The 20,609-nt window shown below is 57.0% G+C and overlaps 2 protein-coding genes across 2 annotated transcripts; both read right to left on the bottom strand.

Moving 5' to 3' along the window:
* Positions 1-1,155: 1,155 nt before the first annotated feature.
* On the bottom strand, positions 1,156-4,870 carry ALDOA (aldolase, fructose-bisphosphate A). The gene is made up of 9 exons (XM_056138896.1): positions 4,748-4,870; positions 4,458-4,590; positions 3,953-4,164; positions 2,851-2,905; positions 2,595-2,755; positions 2,196-2,279; positions 1,924-2,098; positions 1,533-1,732; positions 1,156-1,449 (listed from the first exon to the last, which is right to left on the bottom strand). The coding sequence occupies exons 1-9, from the start codon at positions 4,853-4,855 to the stop codon at positions 1,354-1,356; spliced, it is 1,224 nt and encodes a 407-aa protein (XP_055994871.1). The 5' UTR covers positions 4,856-4,870; the 3' UTR covers positions 1,156-1,353.
* Positions 4,871-6,953: 2,083 nt separating this feature from the next.
* Positions 6,954-16,601, bottom strand: LOC130045986 (keratin-associated protein 10-2). Its single transcript, XM_056138897.1, has 6 exons — positions 16,450-16,601; positions 16,205-16,241; positions 15,012-15,155; positions 14,670-14,825; positions 7,167-7,658; positions 6,954-7,040 (listed from the first exon to the last, which is right to left on the bottom strand). Exons 1-5 carry the CDS (start codon positions 16,557-16,559, stop codon positions 7,545-7,547), a joined length of 561 nt encoding a protein of 186 aa, XP_055994872.1. The 5' UTR covers positions 16,560-16,601; the 3' UTR covers positions 6,954-7,040; positions 7,167-7,544.
* Between the last annotated feature and the right edge of the window lie 4,008 nt (positions 16,602-20,609).

Below are 20,609 nucleotides of genomic sequence, written 5' to 3'. Positions count from 1 at the left end.
TGGGTCAGCCGTGTCCAAAGCAAGCACCGTACCCATTAAACTACCACTCCAGCTTCTCAGTTTCAGTGGCCACTGGGCTCTTGTACTCATGGCTTACTCCTAGCTTTGCACTCTTATTCCCTTACTAGGACGAGGATAGTAATAACTGAAAAGATCTGGTATTGCCACCCCACAGACAGCCTGGGTAATTTGGGAGATATGTAAGTCATATAAAAGGGGTGAGGCCCTCCTGTAGCTAGAGAAACAGCAGCTAGAAATGCAGTTCTTTGCACACTACTTACTTGAAGGGTCAGTGGTGCTGGAGGAGCGTATGATGTTAAGCAGCAAACGGCCTCCACGCACCAGGTATGTGCTCTCCGTGGCCCTAGGGGCTCAGTTCTTGCTGCTGAGCTCAGAGCGTCACCTGAACTTGAGCCACCATGTGCATCTGTGCATGGCCGTGGGTTCCACAGCCCAGAGATTCAGAAGCCAGTTGTGTCCCCACCCCCTATGCAGGTGGACTAGATGGAAATATGCAGCAGTGGCCAATGAAACAACTACCTTCAATTGGGAAAAACGCTTTTTGTGTGGCCTGGCACGGTACCTTTGGCTTTACTGGTGACTTTTGGTCAGAAGGGCCTTCCTCACCTTTCAGGCCTGCAAGTGAGGCTGAACCTACAGCCTCTGAGACACCCAGGCCCTAACTGTGAGCTCGTCAGCTGCGGCCAATAGAAGGGGCGAGCGCCAACACGGGGATCTTTTCCTTTAAAAAATAAAAGTTTGGGGCCAGAGCGATCGTACAGTGGATAAAGGTGTCTGGCTTGCACACAGCTGACTTGGGATTGATCCCAGACATCCCATATGGTCCCTCGAGCCCGCCCAGGAGTAACCCCTGGGTGTGACCCACCCAAAAAATTTTTTTAAACAGTTTTATTTTATCTTGGGGCCCTCCGGGTTTACTTACACCCTTAGGCACCCAGGGGCTTGCTTCTGGTTCTGCTCACAGATCATTCTCGGTGGCATTTGGGACAATATGAGTATCAAACCTAGATAGGCCGCCTGCAAAGCAAGTGCCTTGCCTGCGGTCCTATGGCTTTGGCCCCAAGGGTTCTTCCTCTAGGTTGTGCCACCTCCCCGAAGCCTTTCCCTGCCCCAAAGAGAAACGGACACAAGACATCCCCTTGAATAGCTGTTTATTGGCAGTGGGCTGGAAAGGGCGATGGAATCGGCATACACAGACAACACCACGCACCAATTCACAAGGGAGGCAGGAGTGATGGGAAGAGCAGCCTAGAGCCCGAGGTGCGCCCCCTCTTCCGAGTGGCTGTGGGAGGGGGACCGGAGTGTAGCAGGGCAGCCTTAGCACATCTCCACTCAGTAGGCGTGGTTGGAGATGAAGAGAGACTCACTGGCCGCAGACCCGCCCTGGCCAGTGGAAGTGTACTTTCCTTGGCAGGCGAGGCTGTTGGCCTGGGAGGAAAGAGGGGCCGGGTGAGAAAGCTGCTGTCGGGGGGCCCAGTACCCCCTGCCTCCCACGCCCGGCCCAGCCCTACCTGGGCCCGTTTGATGTACTCCTCCTGGGCAGCCTTCAGGTTCTCCTTCTTCCCGCCCCAGGTCTTCAGGGCAGAGGCCTGCAGGGCTCGTCCAAATGAGAAGGTCAAGGCCCACGGCTTCAGCAGGGGACACTTGTTGATGGCATTGAGGTTGATGGATGCCTCCTCCTCACTCTGGCCCCCAGATAAGAAGGTGACTCCTGAGGAGTAAGAGGTGACACAAGGGTTTGGCTGGCACCCTGAGATGCTGGCCTGGCTGTCAGCCACCTGGCCCTGGGGATTGAGGGTTTTTGAGGAGCTGGAGGTGGCTGTCTCCTGTGAACTGGGCCTCCTGCTTACAAAGGTGTTCAGCCTGTTGCACTGCCCTCTGGCCAGAGGGTGCAGCTCTTACCAGTGACAGCGGGGGGCACGGTGCGGCGCAGAGCAGTGACAGTTGCCATGGCAATCTCCTCATGAGAGTATTTCTGGCTGCAAGCGTGGCCTGCAGTTACCATGTTGGGCTTCAGTAAGGTGCCTTCCAGATAGACGTGGTGGTCACTCAGAGCCTTGTACACGGCGGCCAGTACCTACAGCAGGGCAGCAGCAGAGTGAGACAGGGGATGGTGGGGGCGAGGGGGCAGCCCTAGGTGCCACGCTCACCACACTGACCAGGCGGACACCTACCTTCTCAGTTACATACTGACAGCGCTTCAGGTCGTGGTCTCCATCAGGGAGGATCTCGGGCTCCACGATGGGCACGATGCCATTCTGTGTGGGGCCAAGGCAGCTATTAGGCCTCCCAGCCAGGGCCCCACTCACAGTTCTGCGGTCATTAGCCAGATCTCATCTCTGTGCTTCAAAGTCCTTCGCAGACAGCGGGCGACAGGCCACTCCCCAGATCCACCCACACACTCCCTATCTGCCCCTCTGCTCACGCAGCATGCCCACGAGTCCTTCACACGACCAGCCCGGATGGATCCAAACAGTTGCCTGGGAGGAGGTACCCTGGCAGATGGGTGGCAGGCTCGCGACACTCTGGAGCCAAATGGAGTGGGAGGAGGCTTGTCGGGAATACAGGCCTACCTGCTGGCAAATGCTGGCATAACGTGCCAGAACATTGGCATTTTCCATGATGGCAAGGGCGGAGGGGGTGTTTTCCCCAATCTTCAGCACACAGCGCCACTTGGCAAAGTCAGCTCCATCCTTCTTGTACTGGGCACAGCGCTCAGACAGCCCATCCAGGCCTGGAAAGGGGACAAGAGTCAGGGCAGAGCCGAGAGGGGCAGGCCCTAGAGGTGGGACAGAGAGGGCAGAACATCCGCGGCCAAACAGTTCTCACCTTGGGTGGTAGTCTCGCCATTTGTTCCTGCCAGAGGTACCACACCCTTGTCTACCTATTGGGTTGGGGGAAAGAAGGAATGATCCATAGTATCGCTTTGCCTCCGAAGCCCCAAACTGTCCCCAATTTCCCAGTGGCATGCTGGAGTTTGCAAATATTTTTGCAAAAAGTACTTAGTTTGTGTTGATCTGATCCTTTGAGGGAGGCTATGTAGAGATATTATTTAACAGAGCCCTCGGCTCCTACTGCTTACTAAATCAATGAGGAAAAAGCTCGACTACCTTAACTTCTGGTTTTTCACCTGTACAATGAGGGCAATTCCTTGGCCTTAGAATTACAAAGGTCAAAGGCAGGGGTTGAGTCCTGCCCTGTGTGAGTGAGGCTCAAGGCACTGCAAAATCCAAAATCCAAAACCAAAACTGCAAGGATTAAAAAGGGGCCAGAGACAAGACCGCAGTAGGGTGCTTGCACGTGACCAAACCAGTTTATATCCCCAGCGTCCCACACAGCCCCGCAAGCCCCCCACCCCAGCATGTGGGGGGCCCCAAAACAAAAAACCAAAAAATATCTAACTTGGGTTCCTAGACATGGATGCAGCTTGGTGGTGAAGCTGAGCACGCACCAATGCAGGCCTAAGACCTGGGTGCCTTCTCCAGCACAGCAAACAAAATAAACAGTAGCAGGAGCTGGAGAGAGAATACAGCAGAGAGCGCACACGCCCTACACATGACCAACCCAAGTTCAACCCTCCAGCCCCATAATGTCCCCTGAGCCCCACTAGGAGTGATCCCTGAGCACAGTGCCAGGAGTTAGCTCTGATCATCATCACATGTGGTCCCCAAAAACCAAATAAATAACCAGCAACAACAAAAAAACCTTAAGTCAGTCTGGCTAATTTCTAGCTTCGTATAGGTGCATACACTACATATACAAGTATGTATGCAACAGACATACATTAAGTTTGGGGGCATCTTCAGGCAAAACAAGTGCCCCAGCCCTCCAGCTCTCTCTACACATGCTTCAGAGGTGTGGGGGATGGAAACACCCAGCCCCATGTTGCATCCCCCCCCCCATCTCTAATCTCTGATCTTAATTCCCTCACCTTGATACCCACAACACCACCCTTAGATTTGATGACTTGTGGGAAGGGACGCCCATCATCCGCCTTCTGGTAGAGTGTTTCGTGGAAGAGGATGACGCCCCCGATACAGGGGTTCACGCGGTCATCAGCAGTCAGCAGCAGCTGGCGGTAGAAGCGCCTATTCTCCTCGGTGTTCTCAGTGCCGATGGACTGCAGACGTTTGGCAATGCTCCCTGGAGTGGGGCAAGACACACAACTAAGGGGATTTGGCCAGTAACCCCAGCCCTCAATTCTCCTCACAATGGGTGTTTGTGTGTGTGTGTGTGTGTGTGTTTTTTTTTTTTGCTTTTTGGGTCACACCCAGCAATGCTCAGGGGTTACTCCTGGCTCTGCACTCAGGAATTACTCCTGGCAGTACTGGGGAACCAGATGCCGGGGATCGAACCCGAGTCGGCCGCATGCAAAGCAAATGCCCTACCCAATGTACTGTTACTCCGGCCCTCCCCCAATGGGTTCTGTCACATACCAGTGGACTCATCAGCAGCCAGGATACCCTTGCCTGGAGCCACAATTCGATGAGCTATGTCACTAAGCTCCTTCTTCTGCTCCGGGGTCAGCGCTGGGTACTGGGAGCCCATGGTGGCAGTCGGAGATGGTTTCTGGGCAAAGGAGACAGATGGAAGAGGATTGAGACTTCCGCTGGACCCCTGAAGAACAGAGCCCCTCCCCTGCCCCACACCCCACAGGTGTTGGGGCGTTGCCGTCCTCAACTCTTCCCTACAGCATACTTCTCTGCACTGGACCTGCCTCCAGTACCTGTCCTAACTCTCTCTGCGTACTGGCATCTGGGGAAAAGGAATAAGCCAGAACCATGGATAGGTGGGTCATGTAGAAGCTGGACCCTGCTGGCTTGTGCCTTGCCATGGGTCACCTTGCCTAGAAGCAAAACCGAGTATTTTAGATTTTAGAGCTTGCACGGAAGGGCCCAACCCGCTCAATGAAAGGATCGGAAAGAAGAGAGGATGAGGGAGAAGACTGTGCTTCAAGCCACGGAGCAACCCAAATGCCAGACCCGAGAGTGGAACGCAGGCTGGGACCGTGCTAGGCCTGTTGCTTCCAATCAACCCAAGATCCTCAGGCAGGCCCAGGCTCCACAGCCTCAAGGACACCCCAAGGTCAGCCTTCTCCCCAGGGTTGGTGATGGAAACAGAAGTAAAAAAGGCAAAGGGGTTATCAAAGCTCAGGAAAAGGGCCCAGAGGAAGCCGCCCCAAAGTGCCTGCACCCAAGGCAGGAGGATTGCGCACACAGGTTAGGTTTCGAGATCGTGGAGGGGAGGCAGGCGCCCCGCCCCTTCCCCTGAAAAACGCTTCTGCCTGCTGGCTTGGCACAGCCTTCCCCAGGATCCGAAGCAAGGTCACCGATAAGGAAAGCCGGGGAAAGCGTTCATGGGGCGCCAGGCGTTGCCAAGGGGTTCCCCTTCTCACCAGGGGGGCCCTCCCCAGAGCCGGCCATACTCTCCCTTATCGGGAACCCTGAGGTATTTATGAGCCCACCCGCAGCCCCTCGCTGCTCCCACAATCCCAGGTCTAGGCAAAGGGCTATCTGGGGACCCCAGCAAGAAAAGGGGAGGGGGAGGCCCCCATCCCGTCCCGCTTCCTCCCCCGCCATGACTCAGCCTGCGGAGCGGGCGCTGCGTTGCGCAGCAAGCCGAGCGGCTCCCGCTGGGCGGGTGGGAGGGGGTCGTGCCTGGGCGCAGGGGTCTGGGGGTGCAGGGGAGGTGGGGAGACGCCGCGCTGGGAGGCTCTGCTCCTGCTCCCACGCCTGTCCCACCCCCGACCCCCACCGGCACCTACTCCGCGGTCCCGGATCTTAGCACGCGGCCGCGGGCGCTCACCTGGCACAGGAGAGGAGAGAGCGGGGCAGCGGAGGGCGAGGGGCCGGCGAGGGGAATGCGGACCGAACGCCGAGTGGTCACCAGGAGCCCGGTTCGGCGCGCGTTCCACTAGGAACGCAACCTGTTCTGCTCCCGAGGGGGCGGCCGGGGGCGGCGGCGCCGCGCCTTATAAGGGGCCGCCCCGCCCTCCCCGCCCGGCGCTGCGGGCGCGCGCGGCCAATGGCAGGCGAGCAGGCGCGCGGGGGCGGGGCCGCGGCCGCTGGGACGTGACTCGGGCCACATCCCGCGGGTCGCCGGCCGCCCCGCCCTCTCCCGTCCCCCACCCCCCGCCCCGGGCGCGCCGGGGGCCGTGACTCAGCGGGTTCGGGACTCCCGGGGGGCTGGGGGCTGGGGGCAGGCGGCGCGGGGCCCGGCGGGAAGGACCCGGGAGGGTCAGCTGCCCCGGCGCGGCCCCGCGGGACGCTCGGCTTCCGGCCACCGCTGACGCGGCAGTGCCACTTTGGAACCCAAAGCAGAGGTCGCCGCGGCCGCGGGGCCTCCGGGGCGTGGCCCGACCCTTCCGGTGACACGGCCCGGGCGTAAACGTGGAGGAAAGGGCAGCGCACGGACGCCCGGGGAGCACAGGTCCCCGTTACCCGTGGGTGGGCCCGCGCCCGCCCGGCCCCGGCGAGGCCCCGCTGCTCTGCGCGTGCGCACGCGGCGCCCGGGGCCGCCGTCCCGGCGCAAAGTCGTCCTTGCCTGGCTGTCCTCTGCACACCAAGGTCCGACCCTGCAGCTGGGCAGCCCCCGCGTGCTCTCCGACACCCCCCTCCTCCCGGTCGGCCGTCTCTCCGGATCCCCCTGCTCGCCCGCCCGATGCCCACCTGCGCGGTAGCCGATGCGGCGGGCAGACCTGGGTGGCAGCGAGTGAGCCAAGCTGCTCCCAGGGGCGGGTTATAAGCAACCCCCACCGCCCTCCCCCAACCTTCTCCGGTGACCCCTGCCCTTTCTTTGCCGCCGAAGCTCGACAGGGACCTATATTTAGGGAAACCTGAGGCTCCTGACATTCACGCCAGCAGGAGGCCCCAGAGCAGGGCGAGAGGGAGTGAGCTGCCGACAGGGTGGGGGCGGGTCCCCTGCTCACTCACCGCTGCTTCAGAGGCAATTCCTTCCTTGGAAATCCACACTGAGGCCCTCCAAAGATAGTCCAGAGAAGAGAATCTCTGGACTTGGATCTGCGGGGAGGGGAGAGGTGGGGGCGGCTCAGTGGTGTGACCCTCCAGCAGCCTTGGTCCCCACTCCCTGGGAATATGGGGAGCCCGTTTCCTTAGAGCAAGAGCAGGTGCAAGCACTGCACTCACCTCAAAATAACCAAAAGTCCACAGAGGGGCATGGTAGGGGCACCCCAATATTCTAGTACTCCGGACCAGGTGCCTCCCCTAATGCTGTCAGTGGCCAGCAACACTCTAACTTCAGACATAAGTTCACTTGGGGAGGGGACAGGCAGGCAGGGCCCACCGCACACTGGCCCTCAAATGGGCTGCCATCCAGCTGGCCCTGGGCTCTGAGTCCTGCCTGCCAGGAGCCAGGCTCTTGGCACTAGCTGCCTGGGCCAGCGAGCTGGGCATGCCATGTGTGGTTCCGGTGGCCTGGAGAGCAGTGTCCTGAGGCCTGTCAGGGATGAGGGCGTGTGGGCCCGGGGGGCTGGTCGCTCCCCAGAGGGCAGGGCCTCTGGGTCCTCATCGGAGCTTGATCTCGAAGCAGAGGCAGTTGAGGCTCTGGCAGTCGGGGAGCTGGCAGGCACAGGCGCAGTCACACAGCGGGCAGCAGCGAGGGCAGCGCGGGACCCAGCCCTGAGGGACAGAAGAAAGAGAGGCCAGTGAGCAGGGGAGGGGTCCCCAGAGCCGGAAGCTGTTTCCTGAGCTATCCCGTGTGCCCAGTAGAGCAGAGGGTTCATCCGCCCTTCTGGGGAACAAAGTGAGTCCAGGGCTGTGGGAAATCAGCGAGGGGGCAGTGTTCCAAAAAAAGGAGAGGCGGCAAAGAGATTATCCAGGGGGTTCAGGCCTCCCCACTGAGTGGAACAGGAGCCGAAGATCTGGCAGTGTCCTGTGCTAGAACTCAGGCACCCCCATGCTCAGCACAGAGAATTCTACCGTTTCCTCATGCCCACCCCTACACAGGTTAAAGTTAGTAAATGGGCAGAGTACATAGATATTTTCTGCCCTGATCAAAATTACCTTTTGTTTTTGTAAATTTCCTCTTTGTATGGATTGGGACCAAACTGAACGATCTCATTCCTCATTTCTGAGCCCCTACTCGGTGCAAGGGACAGACTGCATTCATGAATGATAGAAGATAAAAGCTTTCTAGGGGTCGGGAATGACAGTACAAGTAGGGCACTTGCCTTGCACCGGACTGACCAGGGTTTGATTCCCATATGGTTCACTGAGCACAGAGCCAGGAGTAAGTCCTGAGCACTGTTGGATGTGACACCAAAACAACTACATAAAGCTTTCTCGTTTGCTTCAAAAATCATGATTTGCATATTTAAAAAAATTATTTTTGTGGTGGTTGGGATCAAACTCAGGGCCTTATACCTGCAAATTTTTTTCTTTTTGTTTTTTTTGTTTGTTTGTTTTTGGGTGACACCTGGTGATGCACAAGGGTTACTCCTCCTGGCTTATGCACTCAGGAATTATTCCTGGTAGTGCTCCGGGGCCCATATGGGATGCTGGACTTGAACCCCGGATGGCCGCATGCAAGGCAAACGCCCTACCCGCTATGCTATTTGTCTTGGCTGCCAGACAAATTTTTAAATGTTTTTTGTTTGCTGCTGTTTTTGTTTGTGGGGCTATTCCTGCCTGTGTTTAGTGCTTACTCCAGATTCTGAAATTGGGGATCTCTCTTGGCATGCTTGGGGGACCATATGGGGCACCGGAAATCAAACCCAGGTGGGCTGCGTGCAAGACAAATATCTTACCTGTTGCACTATTGCTCTGGCTTGTTTGCTGTTTGTTTTGGGGTCACACCTGACAAGCTCCAGCTGGTGCTCTAGGGCCCAGGCGGTGCTGGGGACTGCACCCAGCACCCCCAGATTCCTTTATGTACAGCATATGTTCAGCCTACAGAGCTAGCTCTTAAACCCAGTTGGGGGTGGGGCCGGAGTGATAGTTCAGCAGGTAAGGCATTTGCCTTGCATGCAGCTGACCCACGTTCAATCCCCGGCATCCCATATGGTCCCCCGAGCACCACCAGGAGTGATTCCTGAGTGTAGAGCCAAGAGTTGCCCCTGAGCATCACCAGGTGTGACCCCCCCCCAAAAAAAGCCACTGTCACTGTCCTCCCATTGTTCATCGATTTGCTCAAGTGGGCCCAGTAACATTATGAGACTTGTTATTGTGTTTGGCATATCGAATACGTCACGGGTAGCTTGCCAAGCTTTGCCGTGCAGGCAAGATACTCTCGGTAGCTTGCCGGGCTCTCCAAGAGGGGCGGAGGAATCGAACTCGGGTGGGCCATGTCAGCTGCGTCCAAGGCAAACACCCTACCGCTGTGCTATCACTTCAGTCCCCCAAAAAGCAAAAAAACCCCAAAACACTAGGGGGGTTTGGGGCCATTCCCAATGGTATTCAGGAGTTACTCCTGGCTCTATACTCAGAAATTACTCCAGGTGATGCTTGGGCCAGGGATCAAACCCAGGTTGGCAGCATGCAAAGCAAGTGCCTTACCTGCTGTATTATTTCTCTGGCCCCTCATTTTTTTCTTTTGGTCACACCCTGCGGTGCCCAGGTAGCATGCAGTATGCAGGCAATCAAACCCAGGGCTCCTGGATGTGCAGCCAAACCCCTGACCTTTATTTTGTGCTTTTGCTTGTTTGTATGTTTGGTTTTAGGCATCACACTGGGCATTCCCGGTGATGCTTGGGAGTCATATGGAGCACCAGGGATTGAACCCAGGTCAGGAGTATATAACACAAGCGCCCTACCTGCTGTCTCTCTCCAGCCCCTTGACTCCTGCTTTCAGGGATCACTCCTGGCAGACTTGGGACAACATGGGGTGTTGGGGATCGAACCTGGCTCAGCAACATGCAAGGTACCCTATCCACTATATTACTCCGGCCCTCTGGCCTCTATTTTGATCTCTCATTAACAGAACGTCCTTCACAAAAGACGAAACAAAGACTCTGCTGGGAGAGTTTGCTGTGGGAACGGCGCTGGGATAGTCTTAGGTCTGTTGGGGTCTCCCTGAGGTCGTTGTCAGCCACACCGCCTCTGCGCATCAGGGATATCAGCCTCTCTGGGACTGCAAGGACAGAACCGCCTTGCCTCCGCTGGGGCTCAGCAACGACCATGGAGGCTGGAGGGACAGGACAGTGGGAGGGTGTTTGCCTTGCACGGTCAACCTGGGTTCAATCCCCGGAACCTCACGTGGCTCCCGAGGAGCAGTTCCTGAGTGAAGAGCCCGAAGTAGCCCTGAGCACCACCCAGTGTGGTCCAAAAACAAAAAAACAACAAAAATCAACGAAAGTTGGATGAATGGATGAATCAAAGCAGTCCTTCTCTCAAGGCAAGAAGAGGCCTTCTCCGCGCCCTGGGGAAAGTGGTGGTCTGGGCTCGGGGGAACAGGAACAACGTGTACTTAAGACACAAAAGGGGCGATGGGGCTGGCACCAGCCCACTCCTCTCCCGCCTGGCACAGGAATGACCTGCTTACTGCAAGCAAGGACTGGACGCAGGCCTGCAGGCTGGCACTGGACACACCCGGGCTTCTGGAGGCAGAGCTAGTGACAGTGGCAGATGACAGTTCACACAGCAGCCAAGCCAGGAATAGGGAAATGACCTTTGAAACAGCTGAGGTTTTGGGGTGTGGTGTCAGATGACTCGTGAGATCAGATGTCACCGGGGGTTTCAGTGAAGGGCCAGAGTTCAGGGAGAGGGCTGGGGTCTGAAGGGGGCAGGTACTGCAGCCAAGAGCACTGTGTTCTGGAGGAGTCTGAGGAGTCTGCAGAGAGAGCCAGGCTGGGCGGGAAGTCGGCTCCAGGAGGCTGGAGGACCCACTGGAATTCCGGGCAGTGGTGGTGAGCGCCTCAGAGAAGGGATTGGAAGCGTCGCTGGGCTCGGGCTGTCTGCCGGCCAGGCTCCCATCTGGTCATTAATAACGGCTAATGGATTTCTCAACTTCTGGAAGGAATGTGCTGTTTAAGTCCATTAAACAAGGACTCCAGACTCTTAATCCTGTGTGTCTCCAGGCACGGCAGCCTTTCGTGTTGGTTACTTTCACGCTGGCCTGTTGGGTTTGGGTGGGGGCACACACCTGGCAGAGCTCAGGGCTTATCCCTGGCTCCGTGCTCAGGAATCACTCCCGGCGGGGCGCAGGGACCCACAAAGTGTCTGGGCCAAACACGTGCAAGGCTAGCTCGCTGCTCTCCTTCCCTTCCCTCTGGCTTGTGAAAGCCATCCACCTTTACTGGGTAGAGCTTGCCCAGTTCATGTTATGAGCTTCGCTTTTCTCATCTCAGAAACCATGATGAAACCTACTTCCTGCGGTCACTGAAGTGAGCAGACAGAACTAAGCTTGGCCCAGAGATAAAATATGAAAGAGTGATTCTCATCATCATAACTCTACCTCCATTTCGGGAGAGTTCTTTTCCTTGGAGGTGGGAGGACTCTGGGCCACATACAGCAAGACTCAGGGGACCAGATGGTTTTGGGGAGCAAACTATGGCTGGCCTTGTACAAGGCAACTGCCTTAACCCTTGCACTCTCTCTCTGGCCCTTAGTACTAATTCCTAAGGAACTGGGCATCAGAATTCCATAAGAACTCCTTAAAAAATTCCACAAACGGGGACTGGAACAATAGTACCGTGGGTACTTGCCTGCACGCAGATGGCCTAGGGTTCGATTCCTGAAGCCACACATGATCCCCCAAGCACTGCCTGGAGTGGTCCCTAAAGCTCAGAGACAGAAGTAAACCCTGAGCACTGCTGGGTGTGACCCCAAAATCATTAAGATAAAAATCCACAAAGGTAGGGTTGGGAGATTGTTCAGAAGGTTAAAATGTATGTCTGGCATGTGGACGTCCCCAGATTTGATCCCCGGTACCACATGGTCTCCCAAGCACCAACAGGGAGCAACCCTTGAGCACCGAGCTGGGAGTAGCCCCTAAGCACCACTGGGTGTGGGTCCCCACTCCCGACCCACAAATCTGGGCAGCAGGGGTGGCTCACTGGTCGAATGCATGCCTCCTGCGTGTGGGGTCTTGGCTTTAAAAAAGCAGGCACAGCCCTGAACAGGAACAAGGAGAAAAGCCAAATTCACAAAATCCAATTCTGTCCTGACCTTTGTGTGGGGCCTGGGGCCTTAGTGCCTGTTTCTGCACACAGGTCTGAGAAGCCCCCAGCACAGCACTCCCCACTTCCTCTCACTCCATGGGGTTCTCCACTTTTCCTCAGCCTCCCTGCAATGTAAGTCCTTCACATGTGGGGCCACTGAGCCCCCGGGACCCAGCACAGGGTTGCAGTGACTCCATAAAGCTTAGACAAGAGAAGAAGTGAATGAATCAGATCCTTGTGTCCAGCCTATGAGGAAGAGAGCGGGCTGGGTTCTCTGGCAGGAGGAAAAGAAACCAGCCTCACACAGATCATTCGGACTTTGGTAAGCCTCAGCTTCTGACTGTGACTGTTATTACAGGGAAACAAACCACAGAGAGCCTGGAATGGACTTTCCAAAAGGACAGCTCCAAAACAGAATGTATTCTGTTTGGCAGTGTATTCCCCTACAAAATGGGAGAAAAACCCTTCACAAAGGACGAGAGAGATAGTGCCAGGGTTAAGGCACTTGCCTTGCATGCAGCCAACCCAGGTTCAATCCTCAGCACCACATATGTTCTCCTGAGCACCCTCAAGAGTGGTTCCTGAATGCAGAGAGCCCTGAACACAATGAGGGAGAGGGAGGAGGAGGAGGAGAAAGGAGAAGTAGAGTAAAAAAAGGAAGAAGGGAGGGAGGGAGGGAGGGAGGGAGGGAAGAAGGAAGGAAGGAAGGAAGGAAGGCAGGCAGGCAGGCAGGCAGGCAGGAAAGAGGGAGGGAGGGAAGGAAAGGAAAGGAAGGAGGGAGGGAGGGAAGGAAGGAGGGAAGGAAGGAGGGAAGAAAGGAAGGAAGGATGGAAGGAAGGAAGGAAAAAAGGAAGGAAGGAAGGAAGGAAGGGAGGGAGGGGCAGGGAGGGAGGAAGGAAGGAAGGAAGGAAGGAAGGAAAGAGGGAAGAAGGGAGGGAGGGGAAGGAAGAGAGGGAGAAAAGGAAGGAAGGAAGGAAGGAAGGAAGGAAGGAAGGAAGGAAGGAGGGAGGGAGAGGGGAAGGGAGGGAGGGAAGAAGGAAGGAAGGAAGGAGGGAGGGAGGGAGGGAAGAAGGAAGGAAGGAAGGAAGGAAGGAAGGAAGGAAGGAAGGAAAGGAAGGAAGGAGGGAAGAAGGGAGGGGAGGGAAGGAAGGGAGGGAAGAAGGGAGGGAAGGGAAGGAAGGGAGGGAGAAAAGGAAGGAAGGAAGGAAGGAAGGAAGGAAGGAAGGAAGGAAGGAAGGAAATCCCTTTTCTATTGCACAGAGATTGGCCAAGGTGTGAGGTCTAGTTACAAGGGGCACACAGGGCTGGAGAGATGTCTCCATGGATTGATTGCTTCGCGTACTGGAGGCCTGGGTTCCATCACATGGTTCCCTGAGCACAGAGCCAGAAGTAGCCCCTGAGCACTGCCAGATATGGGCCAAAACCAAAAAAACAAAAAACAAAAAACAAAAAAACAAATAAAAATGGAAAACAAACCAAAAAAGCCTAGCTCTCAGGACCAGAGAGACAGTCTAAGAGCCAGCCCTAGTTCAATCCTCAGCACCACATACAGTGCCCTCATCCCCCAAGTACTGCCAGGGGTCACTCTAAGCACAGAGTCAGAAATAACCACTGAGGGGCTGGAGCAATAGCACAGCGGGTAGGGCGTTTGCCTTGCACGCGGCCCACCCGGATTCGATTCCCAGCATCCCATACAGTTCCTGAGCACCGCCAAGGGTGATTCCTAAGTGCAGAGCCAGGAGTAACCCCTGTGCATCGCTGGGTGTGACCCAAAAAAGAAAAAAAAAGGAAAGAAAGAAAGAAATAACCACTGAGCAGTCAGGTGTACCCCCAGCTTTCCCCTGAACCCACAAAAAAGAAGGGAAAGAGGCCTGAGAGACAGTACAGAGGTTGACTTCTGCCTTGCACACAGCTGAGCTCCACTGATCCCAGGCACTACAGATGGTTCCCTGAGCCCCAAGAGGAGCGAGCCCTGAGCACACAGCCAGAGCGAAGCCCTGCATATTGCCAGGTGTGGCCCCAAAAAGGAAATGGCAGTGTCTGGCAAAGGGCACTCACCGGCAAAAAGGGTCTGTGAGGGGCTGAGTTTGCTTTCCTACTACTACTATTATTATTATTGGTTTTGAGGCCACAGCTGGCAATGCTCAGGGCTTACTCCTGGCTCTGTGCTTAGGGGTCACTCCTAGCAGGCCTTAGGGGGTCATATGGATGCCAGGATTGATGGCCATGTGCAAAGCAAACACCTTACCTGCTGTACTGTCACTCTGGCTCTGCCTCGAGTTCTAACTGCTTGTTGTAGAAGTGATCGTGAGCTACTTCACCTTCCCGCATTGCCAGTTCTGGGGGGTTGCTAGGGATTGAACCCAGGGTCCCACACTTCATTCTTTTTTCCCCCAGAACGATCTGTTAAGCTTTTTGTCTCCACCAGGCCCAGGTCTGGAACTTGGCCTGGTCTGAGCAGGGGCTCAGGCCCCCCCTCCCCCAGCTCAGGCCTGGTCCCGACTCGGGAGGGGTGGGGAGGAGGAGAACTCACAGCTTCCGTGGGTTGGGGACAGCAGGCATCCAGGAAGTGGGTTGGGCTGGGCAGAGGGAAGTCGCAGGCTTCAAGGCAGGTCCAGCAGCAGTCTGGGGGCCTGGAGGCACTTTGCTGACTGCAGGGGGAGCTGCAGGCCGGGCAGCAGTCCTGGGCCTAGGAGATGCACAGCTCAGCCTCTGCACCGGGGCAGGCAGCAGCGGCTGATGGTGCTGGAGTCAAGATGGGAGGGACACCCTGATCCCAAGGAAGGGACATAGGTGGGGCCGTCCCCGGCCAGTGCCTGCAGATGAGGAGGGTCTCTTTCCCAGAGCCCACCCCTCAGCCCCCCGTGCCCCTCACCAGCAGGCAGTGCCTGGTCAGCAGCACTAGGCCCAACAGCAGCAAATAGACGCCCACAGCGATGAAGACGATGGCAGGGACGGGGAGCAGCAGGGAGGGACTGCTCACGGGAGCCGGGGGTGGGTTCCACGAGCTAGAAGCAGCCTAGGTGAGCACAGGAGGACCGGGTGACAAGGGGGACACGGGGGCTGCAGGAACCCAGAAATACCAGGGGACATGGAGGTGGCTGGGCGAAGGGGAGCAACCACCCGAGGGTGGGGGGAGAGCCCCCTGTGCCCAAGCCTCCAGCCCCGACACGCCCAGTCAGCACCTTGAGCAGGCCCACCTGGAGTCTGCTATTGGCTAAGGCAGTTCTGAGCACTCAAGTGTGCGCCAGGGTGTGGGAGGCCCAGGGTTGAGCTCTGGCATGCTGGATCCCAGAATATTATTCCAGGGATAACCCCCGCTCCCAATACCTCCAGCGGGGTCCAAAACCCAGGCTAGGAGTCGGAGTGCTAGTCCAGCAGAGAGTGTGCTTGCCTGGCATGTGGCTAGCCTGGGTTCGATCCCCGGCATCCCATAAAGTCACCCAAGCACCACCAGGAGTGGTTCCTGAGCACAGAGCCAGGAGTACGCCCTGAGCATCGCTGGGTGTGCCTGCCACACACACCCCCCAAACCTCTCTATGGTTTATGCTCTGCTAGGGTTCCTCACCCCCTCAGTCCGCATTCCTGGGCCTGGCCTTCCCTTTCCTCACCTGCTGTCCCGGATGTGAGCCCCGATCTAGCCCTGCTTACCTCTTCCCCCCTTCCTTGCCACCCCCCAGCACCCCACCCCTCCCTCACCCCAATCCTTCCCCATGTTCCCTCTCCCTGGAAAGCCTTTTGTTTTTTGGGGGGTGGGACACACCCGGCACTGCTCTGAGTGCAGGGATCACTCCTAGTGGTGCTGGGGGATCCCTGAGCTCAGGGATCACTCCTCGTGGTGCTGGGAGACCATATAGGATGTCGGTGGGCGCCAGGCCCGCTCCCGGTGGCCCGGAGGCCCCTGGACAGCCTTTGCTGGAGTGTCCAGCAAGCTCCTCGTGGCAGAAAGAGCGGGAAAGTGCCTCCCTCGCACGCCCACGGTGCTGGTCCCGCGCCCTCTCCAGACGGGGGCTCCAAAGCAGGCCAAGCCAAAGTTTCGGGGGGCAGAGACCCAGGGAGCGGACTTACATCCATGGGGCAGCAACAGCTCCGGCCGGTCCGGGAGCTGCGGAGGAAAGTCCTGGACCTCAGCGGCCGCGGGGCTCACGGACCCTCCTCCCCGGGCCCATTTGGGACAACTGAGGCCCACGCAAGGCTCCGGGTCTGGAGCGCGGGAAGCAGGGGCGAGGCGATGGGCTGGCGCCTCCCTCGCAGGCCACACCCCGGCGCTCTCCCCGCACCCCGGGCTCCCTCCAGCGCCCCCAATCTGTCACCTGCGCGCTCGGGGCGGCGGGCAGTTCCCGAATCCCGCGCCTCGCCGGGGCCGACGGACCGCGGCCGCAGCACCGCCCAGAAACCTCCGGCGGCTTCGCGCCGTTGCCATGGAGATCGGGGAGCCGTTTCTACGGCGGCCGCCGACACCCAAAACTCCTCACCGCGCTTCTCTAGCTCCATCCTCCGCGGCCCTCGGGGGCGCTTTCCCGCGGTTCCCCAACAGAAAAGGCGAATCTCCGCTGCCACCCGCCTGGGTCGGGCCCGCGGCGCCGCAGACGGGGGACTGAGCCCCCAATCGCTGAGGGCGTTTCAAACTCTCCCCTGTAACTGGGGGACGGCGGCCTCCCAGGGATGCGAAAAGTCTAAACTGCCTGTTCAATTGCAGGGAAAATCCCCGGTGTTTTTCAAGTCTCCGTTTGCTGCCAGAGCACCGATTGGGTTTCATCTGCGCTCTGCAAGGCCGTTTCCTTTCACGTTCGGTTAGATCCTGCGCCTCTGGGTTTCTGCAGAGGCTCCCGTCGATCCCAGGATCAAGCCCCCAGGCTTTGCTCAGCCCAACTTCCCTCCAGCTGTTTGTCTCTTCTCCGAATTATCGCTGGACGTCTAGTGGGGCCCCCAAGTGACTTCTGGTCCTGAAGCTAATGGGACCTGACCTTGCGGGGAGAGGGGTCAGATATGTAAACAAGGTTCCTGATCAATAGGACAGCGGGAAGGGCACTTGCCTTGCACCAGCTCACCTGGGCTCCATCCCCTGCGCCCCATACATTCCCCCAGCACCTCCAGGAGTAGGCCCTGACCACCAACAGGTGTGGTCCAAAAAAATAAGAAAAAAAATAGGTAAATCTTTAGGGTTCCATCAGATCTCTTGGTAACTGGGGGACTCCTGCTTTCCTTTCCCCTGGCCTCACACAGGCAGGCTGACTACATAGGGTACAAACAGTTCCAAGTTCTCTGACTTCTGCCCTCCAGTTGGAGCTCCCTCAGCAAACAGCCTGTACCTGAGACCCACTGCAGTTCTCCGCCCAACCCCCAGCATTTCCCTTGGCCTTGGGAACTGCAGGGGGGAATCAGTGATTCTGTGAATGACTATGAATCTAGTTCTACCTGCACAAGGAATGTTCTTGTTATCTCTGTGCCCTCTCCTTGGGGCACCCCATTGGCTCCCTCCAATTCCAGACCTCCACTGGACAGGTACAGGCACACTCACATGAGGCAGGGCCCCCAACACCCCACCCTGAAGCTAGCACTCCCCACAGCAGAACAGCTCTCCACCTACTTTATTTCGAGGGTGAGGCTTAGTCCTACCCAGAGGTGGTCAAGGGCTATTCCTGACTATGCTCAGAAGTGATCCCTGGTAGTGCTCCAGGGACCATATGCGGTGCCAGGGATCAAACCTGGGTTAGCCACATGCAAAGCAAGCACCTTAACCCCTGTACTATGGCTCCAACCCCATCCACCTACTTTTGTCCATATTCTCCAGGTCCCACGTTCCACGCCACAGCCACTGCTGCTGGGGATTTTCCACGCTGGGAGGCAGTCCCTGAAATGGCCAGGGCCTGTGTTCTGGGATCTCTGATTTCCCTTCCCTCCTCCATACTTGAAGGTCCTAGCCCCAGCCCTCAGATGGGGTCATCAAGCAGTACACAGGGCTCACGCTGTCCAGAGTGTCACTGTGTTTGTGAGGTGAGGTCAGGTTGCCCTCTCTGAGGTAGCTTCTTATCTACCCATGTTCGCTGAAGAATCCAGAGGTCCAATCCGAGCCTGGCTCCCATCTCAGCTCCAGGAAAGGCCTTCAGTGGCCCTCCCTCTGTTCCTCTCTTTAGCTCCTGCCAATGGACAGACGTCAGCCTTGGCAAGACTTTAGGACAACACGTCCAGACTCACTGCTGATAGTATTCTGTTCCTCCCAGGGGTTCATCCATTATGCAGGAGCATGGACTGGGCGCCAGGCCTGCCCACTGCAAAGCAAGCTAATAGGAGGAGTGATGTCTGCACCCCGTTTTGCCAGGTCCCTACTTTCACCATTTGCTGGACGCAGGGAGAAACTGATTTCACAGTAGCTGGATAACCAGGACTCCCTCTAGCTGCAGGCCAAGCCTGGACCCGAGAGATAGCAGCATCCATAGTTTTACAATGCTGCTGGGAAAAAGATGACTCCGTATTGCCTGAGCATGTCATGGCGCGGGAGACGGAGACGCAGAGGAAGCTGGGAAGATAGAAGTGACCTCAGCAGGCTGGACCTGGGAGTGGGACCAGAGAGGCCATTCTGGTTTGAAGCCAATATTTCCAGCCCCCAGATTTGGCCACCAGACACTAATGCATGTACCCAGATCTTAGGGGGAGGTTGACTAGCTTCCTGACTGTGAAAATGAAGGCCTCAGCGTCGATCCTGAGGGAATATGCTAATCTGAGTCCAGCTCTAACATTAGGAGATGCCTCATGGACTTTACTCTCTTTTCTTTCTTTTAGTTGGTTTTTGGTCACTCCAGTGATGCTCAAGGCTTACAAGGCTCTGGGCGGAGGATTTACCCCTCGCAGTGCTCAGGGAACCATAGCTGATGCTGGGTTTTGAACTCATGACAGCTGTGTGCAAGGCATGTGCCTTACCTGCTGTACTACCTCTTATCTGCACTGGGTGGCAGAAAGGGTCATTGCCAACTTTGGGATGGAAAGAGTGATGACCTCATTGAAAGGGGACTTTAGAACCAGGCTCATTCGGAATTCTCTTCCACCCGTATGTCTGGGCACAAGTCAACTGACCTCACCAAGCTCAGGCTCTGCTCCAGAAAGTCAGTCTGTTGCCATGCATTAGGAGTACCTGGAAGGTACTCAGGTACGCAGGTACGCGGTACCTAGCAAGGACTCACTGGAAAACCTACCTGCAACTACTCACAAATATCACAGTGACTATGAAGCGGCCCTCACCTGTCATCCCCTTCTCCCAGAGTCCCGAGTGCCTCAGCAGGCAGGGAACCCAGGGCACTGTGTACAAGCGACAGGCTAGCGCTCTCTCCAGCATCAGGAGCAGCTACCCGATTTCTGACCTCAGCTCCGGGTGCGGCCCCTGCTTTGTCTATGCTCGAGGACTTGCCCAGAAAGAGCCCCACCTGGAACAGGTACAGTAAAGCACTAAATAATGAATGTTCTGGCACCCAGTCCAGGCCTCGCCCCAAGCTCAGGCAGGGGGAATCGGACCCTTGCCTGGGTATCATGTGAGAAACTGGCCCCTTCTGGCGGCTCGGTCACTTGCTCATGGCCTCTGATGTTTGCTCTTGCACACCTCGCTTTGGGGCCCAGCGCCCGTACCGGGCAAGGAAGATGAGCTGAGAGCATGTGTTCACGGGAACCCCAAGGAGCAGGTAGCAGCCCAGCCCCTGGCAGAGGTGAGGGGGGCCAGGGAGAGGTTGGGGAGAGTCAGCAGAGGGGGACACAGGGTGGGATCACCCTCCCGAGTCTCCCCAGCCCCACACGCTGATCCCACTCCCGCTCTCTGCTGCGAGGTGGGAACAGACAGTCCGTGGCCACCTTCCTGCAGGCCACGGCACACAGGAGCACGCTTCCCTCCCAATTCCCGTTCCACTGCTGTGGTGACTCTGGAGTCTCATTTTGCTGCCAGCAGCGCTTTCACACCTCCCTATCATCTCCCTATCTTGCTTGTCTTGTCTTGTCTTTCCACAGGGAGAGTGAGGTGGCAGCCTGCTGAGAATTCCCAGTGGGTGATGGTATCTAGCTAGAAGGTTAGGAGAAGAGAAGCTTTTGGGGGTTTTTTGGTTCGGGGATTGCGGCCACACCTGCTGGTGCTCTGGGCTTACTCTTTTTTTTTTTTTTTTTGCTTTTTGGGTCGCACCCAGCAATGCATAGGGGTTCCTCCTGGCTCTGCACTCAGGAATTACTCCTGGCGGTGCTCAGGGGACCATATGGGATGCTGGGAATTGAACCTGGGTCAGCCGCGTGCAAGGCAAACGCCCTACCCGCTGTGCTATCTCTCCAGCCCCCGCTCTCAGCTTACTCTTGGCTCTGCACTCAGAGATCACTCCTGGGTGGGGATGCTGAGGGGATTTTGGGGGGTTCCTGGGGATTGAACCCAGGTCAGCCATGTAGAAGGCAAATGCCTTACCCTCTGTGCTCTCTCCAGTCCCTGAAGCTGCTTTCTCATTTT

The sequence above is a fragment of the Sorex fumeus genome, unplaced genomic scaffold, assembly GCF_029834395.1.
Source record: "Sorex fumeus unplaced genomic scaffold, SorFum_2.1 ptg000130l, whole genome shotgun sequence".
NCBI lineage: Eukaryota > Metazoa > Chordata > Mammalia > Eulipotyphla > Soricidae > Sorex > Sorex fumeus.
Note: the sequence above shows the minus strand (reverse complement) of the source record. Positions and strands in the feature narration are given on the sequence as shown.